Below are 10,470 nucleotides of genomic sequence, written 5' to 3'. Positions count from 1 at the left end.
TAAATAACATTATATGTTATATTTTATAAATTATGTATAGAAATATAATTATTTATGATTTAACAACATTGTTTCTAAAAAAATGTACTTAATAATATATATTTTTTATGAAAAGTAAATAAAATTATATCAAATTAATTGTTTAAAAGTATTATTAGTTTTATTTTGTTGAACGACTCTCGTCACATTATAAAGAAGCACATTGAAAATTTATAAGCTTGACTTCCATAATAATATATGTTTTTCAATCAATAATAATATTGTGATATTATATTATTGTAACTTTCACAATTAAAAATAAATTAATACTTTTTATTTTGAGTAATTAATTAAGAACTAAAGTTACTTTATTGATTAAATTATTAAAAGATTATTGTAGTAAAATAAATATAGTTATTTCATATTTAATGATTTGTATGTAATAAATATTTTTCCAGTTCTATCAATATATTTTAATGTTTTAATTTAGATAAAATAAATTATAATATTATTGTTTACATATATATATATTTATAAAACATTGATTATATTCATCCAATAAATTATTAACACATTTATAAGTTTAAATATTGTTAATTCAATTATTTCATTTAACTATTTTAATAAATTTCTTTTACCTCTTTTAATTTTAACAGAAAATATAATTATGATCATTAAAACTCAAGTTCATATTAAAAATATTTTCAACAGCATTCAGTTAAGATGTAATTTGAAGAATTGTTAAATTACAGAATGAAATTAGATTCTGCTAATATCTGCAATACATTTTAAGTGTCAATAAAAAATTTAATTTTGAATGGATGCGGATATGAATTTTATATGATGTTAATATAAATTTTAATAACAAATGATCAAACAATACTTGAAGAAATGTGGAACATTGTGAGGATAAAGATTAAGTATTCGAAGTATGTAAAAAAAAATCAAAATTAGTGACTAACTTCGTGTTATTTATTTAAAATATTGTTATTAAACATGAACAAGGTTTGATAATTGAGCTTCAATTTTCAAACTTCGCCTTGAATTTTTTTTTGCTAAGATAAATAATGTTACTAATGGTAGTTAATCATATAAAGTTTAAAAAAATTAGGAGCGATCAGTTTCATATAAATCCCTTTTATTTGTCAGATTAAATTCCTATTGTGCAAACCCGACGCGCAAAGAAAAGCGTTCGTTAACTTGTTCTCTCAACTGACCGAATCGTGTTAAGCAATCTCCAAACTTGCGCGTTATTGATTAATCCCAAAGCCATCACGTTTTCCCATATTTTTCCTCCCTCGAGCTGCCTTGTTTCCCTCTAATTGGCTCATTTACTCAAAGAAATTAGGGCATTGTTTCTAGGAAGATCGCGGGTAATTCTCCTCGACGTTCAACTCATTTGAGTTCTCATTTCCAACTCACCGAGTTGCCAACTCCTCCTCCGGTTTTACCTTGAATCGTCTCACGCTCCGGTGAAGAACGGTCTCGAGGTGTTCGACTTGAAGGAGGACGACTGGATTTTGGAATTGGCAGCTGATAAGTACTCGAGCGAAGTGAAAACCCTAATTTGGAAAACCCTGCAACTCTGAGATACAAAATTCTTGAATACGGTACGCTTCTAAAAGAAAAGAAGGGAAGTTTAACTTTATATTTATTATTATTTTATTCGAAATAAGTTTGATTAGTAGCTGAAAAAGCCGCTACTTTATTATCATTTTTTTCTGTCTGATTTTAAATGATCAGAATCCTTTCCTTTTCGGTAAGTTTAAGGCGATATGATGGAAATTATTAAATCTTAGCGATTAATTGTATGATTTGGATCTATATTAAGGTCTCAGTTGTTTCCCGGTGGTTTATCAACGAGGTTATGGGAAACATTTTGCTTCACTTTCTTTCTTTTATTGATTTTAATAATCAGTAAATGTTGAAGCTCTTTGTTCACATTTGAGGTAGCTCGAATGTTTCCATGTTATCAACTTGTGGAAATATTGTGAACTACTAGCTTTATGGATGATTTGATCAAACATGCTTGATAAGTTTTAGTTGTATCCAACACGTCGATGCTCTTATTTCTCACTAGCATGATAACGTGTAATTCTGTTCGGGTTGCTTGTGTTTGGGTTTACTGTTTCCTTACACTGGTAGCTTAATAATCAACATGCAATTTGCAATGGATCTTGTTGTTTTTTCTTCTACTTCATGCATTCAGGTGGTAATGGGGGTTAGATAGTGTACATCATATTCTCTTTAAGGTAATGTTACGTGCAACATTCATCCGCAAATTTGTATTATAGGATAATCATAAGATGCGTGGACTGTGGATGCTCCATATTTATATATAACTCTGCTGTTCTGATAGCAGTTCTTTTACATTTGTTTCAAGTTGGCCATGGTGCTGCTGTTCTAAGAAAGGAAATGGACAACATTCCTTGTTTAGATGTCGATGCAATTGACGGTGATTGTAGTTGTGATGTTACCCCTGTTGCCTCGCTGGGTAGTGATGAAAAGGATTGCATCTTAAAGGAAGGGAATCCCAAACTGAATGTTTCCCCAGAGTCGAAGTCTACGCTTTCTGAACAACAGGCAGACTTAGTAAAAGATAGCCATGAGCCTAGATGTACCTTTTCTGATATGGAGCCAAGAGATTCATGTCCTGAAGTACCTTCACCTGGAAAAAGACAATTAAACTGTGCCCTTTCTAATTCTCCATTAATTGTACTTTTCAAGTTTTTCCTGAACTACATTTTGAATACAATATTTTATAATTTGGCTTGGGCTTAGATTGTTTTAACATTGCAGAATAAGCCAGTTGATATGGCTTCAGATGCTAATGAAAGCATGGCTGAAAGATCTCCAACTAGTCCTTCTTCAGATGTAGCAGAGGATGATGGTATTCTTTCAGTTTTGAAATTTTATGTTCATTTTTATCAATGGTTTGTATGTTCTAAACATAATTATCTGCATAATTTCAGTTTCTTTGAATGGCGACATGTCAGACCATTGCTTTGGCCATATCCCTATGGTAATTTCCTTTTCATATAAATATATTAATTATTAATTAATGGTAACTAGCTTGGAGATGCTGTACAGTGTATTTCATCTTTAAGGAGTTTCATCATATGCCCAGTGTTCATTAACCAATTTATATAATCTCTCTGGTTATTGATTCTCTGAATATTCCCTGTCTACAAGTAATTTTAGGGTACACTTTGGTTGACACACAGTCTCCGTTTACTTATAAAGCAATGTTTCCTTCATTCCTGAAACAATGTTGCTTTTTTAGCATTGAAACTCCAATTGTTATTTGCCCCTACTTTCATTTGCTGTTGCTTGGTCTAAGAATGCTTTACCTCTAATTGTAATGGAATATTTACCATGCTCACAATGAGCTGTAGGTTTCTATGGTTTGGATTTGTGAATTCAACTTGGAGGTTGAGTTCGAAACTTGTGGTGGGTGGCGAGTTTATGAAGAGAGAAATACTTTCTTTGTGCAACCTAAAGGCTCGATGAGCTTCCACATCCATCTGTATGTGGAAAAAAGATACCTTTAACTAGATATCTGGGGGACTTTGTCAATTAAATTGTAAAAACAGTTTCCAGGAAAATTATTTTCCAATAAGATACAAATTAATTACTGCCTGCTATTTGTTCTGTAAGCTTTTCACATTTGTTTTGGTTATCCTTCTTGTGAAATTGCAGGATAACTTAGAGAGGACAGTTGTTATCAGTCCGGATTATGTTCTATATCAAAATGATTATCATACAGGTGTGTCAGTCATTTTTTCTCCTAGTGGTGTCAAAATTGAGGGATCAACCGTGAGTGAACACCAAAGAACCTTTAGTTTTGAAAGCAGAATTGATGATATTATTAGTATCAATTGTCGGTGGTTTCAAAGGGTGAGTCCTAAATTGGAATATTTGAAGTTAGCACTTTTGTATGCTTTCTTGGTATTAACAATAAAATTTTTTCTGTATGGACTGTATATTAGGTTGGATATATGACATTAAAGATGAAAGTCCTATCCAAGGTTGCAATAGAGTCTGAGAATGCATGTGACACTTCAGGTCAGTGGCCTTATATGGCTTATATTGCCTGTGCCGATCTGAGCAAATGATGTATATTTTTTGTTTCCATCAAAGGAGAGGAATGGAAGAACTTGGAGAACTCCATAATGTGATATGAACTTGGTGCAGCTAGAACTAATTTTTCATAATCTGTTATGTATATGATGCATTGTACTGGAAAAAGAATGTTGTTTTGTTATTCAAAATTTTGTCGTTTTTTCACCTAGAAAATTTGAACACAAGTAATCATTTCTTATTGGACATAATGAATATGCTTAACTTGCTTATTTGTTGTAAATTTGTTTCCTACCTTTGTAGAGGGGTGAAGGTTTATAGGATTTGATTTGAACCTAGTTCAATCATTTTTCTTTGTTTAAAGTTACTTTGACCACCATATGGAAGTTAGCCGTCGGCTAACAGTTTCTTTTTTCCTTTTTATCTGACTTTATCTGCTCATGTATATTTCTTCCAGCCGATGAGGAGTTGAAATTTACGGTTATTGACCCCAGATGGTCCGAGAAACATGCAGCAATCATCTCATTAAATTTTCAATACCAGGCCTTATGGAATATTATGCCAGAGTAAGCTTCTAAATCAATGTTTCTTTTTAAAACTATCTTCAATCCTAATTGTCAGCCTGTTCATTTACTTTTTGAAATTTTATGTTGCTATCTATTTATTTATTTATCTTTTAAAAGGCTCTTACATGCCTGTAATGATATTATGTTGTTAAATCTAGAGCAGGCTAAAATATTCTTTTTTTCTTCTTTATATTGCATATGGTCACAGTCCACTTGCAGAAATGGATGGAGATGATTCACTTGTACAAAGGTCCTATTTTCCCAAGTAAGTTACGGAACTATCACATGACCAAAGAAAAGGGAATAAAAGTGTGGTCGTCTTTAATGTTTCCTCAATCTTCTCTTAATTCATGTTCTTGTTGGACATCACGTACTCTAGTTTTACTCAAAACACATATTTTGCAGTTTTGACGAGCCTTTTGAGGAGGTTATATATCCAAAAGGTGATATTGATGCAGTTTCCATTAGCAAGAGAGATGTTGATCTGTTACTACCAGAGACATTTGTCAATGATACTATCATTGACTTCTACATCAAGTAAGATGCATGTAGTTTTTTCTCATTGCATGTCTTTATTTTCAAGGAATGCTGCAGAGTCAAAATTGGAACATAAAATCTAGGGTTTATGGCTTACATATGTAGTTCTTTGTAGAGAAGCTTTAACGAGGTTTGTTTGATAGGTATCTGAAGAATCAGATTCAACCTGAGGAAAGGCTGAGATTTCACTTTTTTAACAGTTTTTTCTTTCGGAAACTTGCTGACCTTGACAAAGATCCATCCAGTATATCGGATGGCAGGGCTGCTTTCCTTCGTGTTCGTAAATGGACAAGGAAATTGGATATGTTTGGAAAAGATTACATCTTTATTCCTGTAAATTTCAGGTAATATTTTTGTCAAACACAATTATTTATTTCTTTGAAGATATAACTTTGAGAATTTGTGAGCTAAGATAAAGTATATATGCATATTGCTAACAGTCTTCATTGGAGTTTGATAGTCATATGCCATCCTGGTGAAGTAGCTGGTTTTGAAGGTACATTCATGTCACTGTTGAATTTCATCCGGGAGTTCTACCTTTCATTCATGCATTTTTGTCATGTTTCAGATGAAGACTTGGACAAGTCATCCAAAGTACCATGCATATTGCATATGGACTCTATCAAAGGAAATCATGCAGGTCTTAAAAATCTTGTCCAAAGGTATCCTAAAGCTTTTACAATTGATTTATTCAACTTAATAAATGTGCGCCCCTGCAAAATTCCCTTACTTTTTCACTGATTTTCCTGATTCACGGTTGGGTCTCTAAGTGGGAAGCACTGAAAGTTTTTCTAGATTACATATAAGAACTTTCGCTTTTGAGGATGTTTATTTTGAGCAACATTTTCTAGTTGTTGGAACTTCAGTTCTGCAAATTTAGTTTCATATAATATTTCTAGAGCTATTCAGTGAGTGGAAAATCTTGTCCAAAGGTATCCTAAAGTTTCTACCATTCATATATTTGACTTAATTTTTCACTGTTATTACTTAATAATATTTCTAGATTAAATGTAAGATCTTTGGCTTTTGATCTCTGAAACTATCATGTTATATCTTAGCTTGGTTAGGATGTTTATTTTGAGCAACATGTGCAAGTTGTTGGAACTTCAGTATTCTGCAAATCTAGTTTCATATAATATTTCTAGGCTTATGTTGGAACTTTAGCATTCTGCAGAACGGTCCTTGTGAGTTTGCCATTGAACATTAACTTTTAAAGTTGGATTGTGTTTTTGTGATTGAAGGATTAGTGTGCCTCTAGTCAAATGTGCAATAGCAAGAGTAGTAGTATTAATAAGGCAACTAATTTTTCATTCACTGAATAGTTCGTACTCTACCTGATTTTAGACATCCGGGTTAGTCTGTGATTGTTGTTCTTTCCATTGAGTTTGTTGTAATATATGCCCATCAGTGTTAAGATGAGTCATCATTAACCATTCATTGGTGAAATGATTGAACTTTCCTTTGTTGTGTTAAACATGAATTAGAGCTTGAGAAAGTTTCTTCACCAAGATTCTAGAAAACATAACCTTCAGAGGCAGAACTTTATTTGAACCCATTTTCAGTTTTCTTTTGTATGGGTTGTACTTTTGCTCATGCATATGTAATCTATATGGAAAGCACTGCATATTGTGTTTTTTTCTGGTCCTTCCACTGACCAGGAAAATGGAGGAATGCACACTGCCTACTATTGAGCTTTAGGTACTCGAGTTTCTTTTTTTCTGTTTTGCATAACATTCAGCAGTATTTTGCACAAGATGTAAGTTGTGTAATCAAAATCCTGTTCAGCTTCGTTGCCATTAGAAATACCACTCCTAGTCTGAGTTTGTGGAGTTGGCTTTAGATATGCTGACCAAGTTATTTTCTTCCCTTCCTTATAGTGAAACACTATAGCTTCGAAATCCTCTATTGAAGTTGCATGAATTTGTAATTTCTTATTGCTAATACCAAAAAGAAAAAAAGACAGTAAAAGTATCATGTTGAAATTTGACTTTATAAAGTAGCAAAAAAGAAATAGGAGGAGAATACATCAGAAGTGACTAACATGCTTTAAATTGCATCAAATAGTAGCCTTTAAACGAAAGTGGTTCAAACCTTATTTGTATTTACTGGTCTTGTCGTATCTTTTATTTTGCTTTTCTCCATTTTGGTCATATACAAATTAATTGAAGAATTTATAGATTTATTCTAATCCTTCATGATGAATCTTTTTGTTTACATCTTTAATTTCATGCTTGTTCACTTTTGTGAGTCTTTTAACTTTGTTTTATGTCCTCCTTTAGCTGGTATGCATTTTTGAATACTAAATCTTGCAAGTTCTTGGCATGGCTTTTGTCCCTTAAAATGATAGTTACCTTTGGGAAGAATGGAAAGAGAGGCACAAGGAGACATCTGAAGATCTTTCTTCAAAATTCTTGAATCTGCGGTTTGTCTCACTTGAGGTATTGTTAATCTCAGTTTTAATAGCAGCTATTTTAAGGTACAGTCTTGGAATAAGAATTTCCTTAACTTGTTGCACCCACGTGGGGGGTTTAAGAACCAGTCAGAACTGCTTTAAATACCATGATATCTTGTCCCATTTGATTATTTGCATTGAAATTTATCTGATAATCTTGTTTTAGGGGAGCTCCTGGGGTTGCCACTATTTTTTATTTGCACTTTTGTCTAGCGTACAGAGTGAAAATACTTCAGTAGTGCTGCCTCAAGTCACTCTATGTCATGATGAATGCTATGTATTTATTTGCAATACAATTATTTTTACACTAAATATGCCAGCTTATGAAGAACAAAGCTTCATTTCACTAGGCTGATGGCATATTACATAATCCTTTTATCTGACATTTTGTTCATTTATTATTAGCTGCCACAGCAGGAGAATTCATTTGATTGTGGTCTGTTCTTACTCCACTATCTGGAGCTCTTTTTAGCTGAAGCTCCTTCTAACTTCAATCCATTCAAAATAACCAAGTTCTCCAACTTTGTAAGTGGTCTGCGCAGTTATTTTGATGCATAGCTCAATTGATGCTCAAGTTTGTAATTGTTATCCAAGCTCCATCCTTTTTTATATTTATTTTGTAATTTTGTTAAATTTGTACCTTTTTATATTGTGCTCCATATCTTTCCAGTTTGCTATTTAAGTGAACTAAGGTTTTCTATTGAAGTGTAAATGGTTTAATATGAAAATGTTTCCGAGTTTGTTCTTAGGAGTTAGGACCAGGAAATAAGTTAAGATGTTTCTTTAAGATAAGCTGGTAATAACATTGTGACTATCTGTTATCAATCTAGTATTGTTATATGCTTTGTGTAATCAGCCTTAGTTTTGTAATTTTGTTTTGTCTTTGTTTTCTTTCCCAGCTTAATTTGGATTGGTTCCCACCTACTGAAGCATCTCTAAAGCGCACTCTCATCCAGAAGTTAATCTTTGAACTCCTAGAGATCCGTTCTCGGGAAATGAGTTCATCTGATTGCAGTGATGAACCTCATTCCTCTAGATTTCCAGAAGAGATCGGAAATGGAGGTGTGGAGTTTGTTCCAAAGAGTGTCAGCCCAGAAGTGGCTTGTCATGGGAATTTAAATTCCCAAGAGAGCCAAGGGATTGAAATGACTCTGTTAGCATCATCTTCTATGAGAAATGTGGAGACTGTTAATGATTCTGGCTTGGTTCTTAGGGAGTTCTTTGAGCCTGGAGTTACCGCAGGATCTTTGCTTGGACAATTTCAATCTTTTGACCAGCAGCCGTCATATTACAATATGAATGGAGCTGTATCACCTAGAGAGGTATTGAATCATCATGTTTTTTATAATCATTTGTTTGGTCCAATTAGGTCTAAATGCATTTGCTGCATTATATTTATATCTACTTAATTTCTCCCTTGCTACCTTCTTGCTCTATATATTTAGACATTCTTATGCACAAGATAAAAAGGGGAAATGCTTCTATTACAGTGAGAAATTGGGGAATAGAGGAGGGGCTTCTCCCTTTGTATCATATTCAGTGTTCTAAATTGGCTTGGTAATTTAGTATTATGTCGGTGAATCTTCTATTTCTAAATTCAAATAAGAGAGAGCTGTGTTATTTTCAGCAAGAAGACGTGCAAACTGGTCAACAGTTTGTATATTTAGCTTCTGGAGAAACCAGTTTTCCGCAATTCACTGGAATCACGTCTCAAGCGTGTGAAGTTCCATATTCATCGAGTGGTTTTGTCATGGGCAGTTCATGGAATCCTGGAATTTCCTTGATAGGAGAGAACAAAGTTGACACATCGCATGAAACATCTTGTACCTCTGATGATGACGATGATATTGGGATTATTGAAAATAACCCGATTGAGAATAGTGTAGTTCTGATTGAAAAACGGGATACAGATCAGGAACAATCTCAATCGGTAGAAAATGTTGAGTGTCTGAAGAAAGGTTTCATGCCCGCCTCCATTGAGGTGCTGGAGACTTCCATCACTGATGTCCCTGGAGCTTCTGAGGACACTGACAAGATTCATGATAAGACTGAAGATGCGGATCTTCCTTCCAAAACTCACTCGTCTGTTGTGTTGCATCAAAATCCTGGTGCAGCAGTGAACGAGTTAGATGTGGATCCCAAAATGGTTGAGAACATGGAGTCTCAAGATAATAAAACTGTGTCATCAGATCAAACTCTCGGTACGGTGCTGAACCAGTTGGATCGGGATTCCGACATGATTGAAAATGAGGCTAGTTGTGATGAAGTGCAAACAATTATTGACGACCTACCGTCTAAAGATAACTCAATGTTATTATCAGATCAAAATCCTAGTATGGTGGCTGAACCATTGAATCAAGATTCTGAAGTGGCTGAAAACAAGGAGGCTATTGTCAATGATTCTCTTACAGAATTATCTGAGCAACCGGCAGCAAAGAGGATGCAACAATTGAATCAAGATTCTGAAGTGGCTGAAAACAAGGAGGCCATCATTGTCAATGATTCTCTGGGAGAGTTATCCCAGCAACCAGCAGCAAAGAGGATGCGGCTTACGCCATCCCTTGAGGAGAAAGTGGACTCCTAGGCAGCCTGTCAAAGAGGGCATTTTGTTTATGCAAGTAGAAGTAGGACAGGATGAATTTTTCCTCTTATGATGCTAGGAACCCAAATCTAAGTGAAATAGTATTTGTTTGTAATTTGAGCTATGAAGGTGAGACAGCAGTTGAGTAGTTTTGGATACATTTGTTGCTTCATAGCTAAATCATACAAGAACTAACGAAATTCCCTGCCTACCAAATTATATAATATTAAATTCAGAAAATTTAGATTGGAAATGATATATTTCTCTTGCATGGA

General features: G+C 33.8%; 1 protein-coding gene across 3 annotated transcripts; it reads left to right on the top strand.

The window, feature by feature from the left end:
• Positions 1 to 981: 981 nt before the first annotated feature.
• LOC108452957 (probable ubiquitin-like-specific protease 2B) lies at positions 982 to 10,448 on the top strand. Of its 3 annotated transcripts, none has more exons than XM_017750776.2 (16): positions 982 to 1,589; positions 2,363 to 2,694; positions 2,779 to 2,869; positions 2,952 to 3,001; positions 3,679 to 3,876; positions 3,969 to 4,044; positions 4,517 to 4,625; positions 4,834 to 4,890; positions 5,031 to 5,162; positions 5,306 to 5,506; positions 5,603 to 5,658; positions 5,731 to 5,824; positions 7,510 to 7,600; positions 8,020 to 8,139; positions 8,514 to 8,936; positions 9,242 to 10,448. In XM_017750776.2, the coding sequence occupies exons 2-16, from the start codon at positions 2,395 to 2,397 to the stop codon at positions 10,196 to 10,198; spliced, it is 2,955 nt and encodes a 984-aa protein (XP_017606265.1). In that variant the 5' UTR covers positions 982 to 1,589; positions 2,363 to 2,394; the 3' UTR covers positions 10,199 to 10,448. The 3 variants fall into 3 exon arrangements, with proteins under 3 accessions (XP_017606265.1, XP_017606267.1, XP_017606268.1); XM_017750778.2 differs by having other exon boundaries at positions 1,126 to 1,589; positions 2,342 to 2,694; XM_017750779.2 differs by lacking the exon at positions 982 to 1,589 and having other exon boundaries at positions 2,528 to 2,668.
• The last annotated feature ends 22 nt before the right edge of the window (positions 10,449 to 10,470 follow it).

The sequence above is a fragment of the Gossypium arboreum genome, chromosome 5 (assembly GCF_025698485.1).
Source record: "Gossypium arboreum isolate Shixiya-1 chromosome 5, ASM2569848v2, whole genome shotgun sequence".
NCBI classification, from domain to species: Eukaryota; Viridiplantae; Streptophyta; class Magnoliopsida; order Malvales; family Malvaceae; genus Gossypium; species Gossypium arboreum.
The sequence above is the reverse complement of the archived record's forward strand: the minus strand, read 5'-3'. Positions and strand labels throughout refer to the sequence as shown.

Bases quoted from the DNA above. Each gene is read 5' to 3' on its own strand.
- LOC108452957 (XM_017750776.2), top strand. From the start codon at position 2,395: ATGGACAACATTCCTTGTTTAGATGTCGATGCAATTGACGGTGATTGT. The intron at 5,163-5,305 runs GTAAGATGCATG...TTTGTTTGATAG, and splicing joins ATCATTGACTTCTACATCAA to GTATCTGAAGAATCAGATTC. The intron at 8,140-8,513 runs GTAAGTGGTCTG...TTTCTTTCCCAG, and splicing joins TAACCAAGTTCTCCAACTTT to CTTAATTTGGATTGGTTCCC.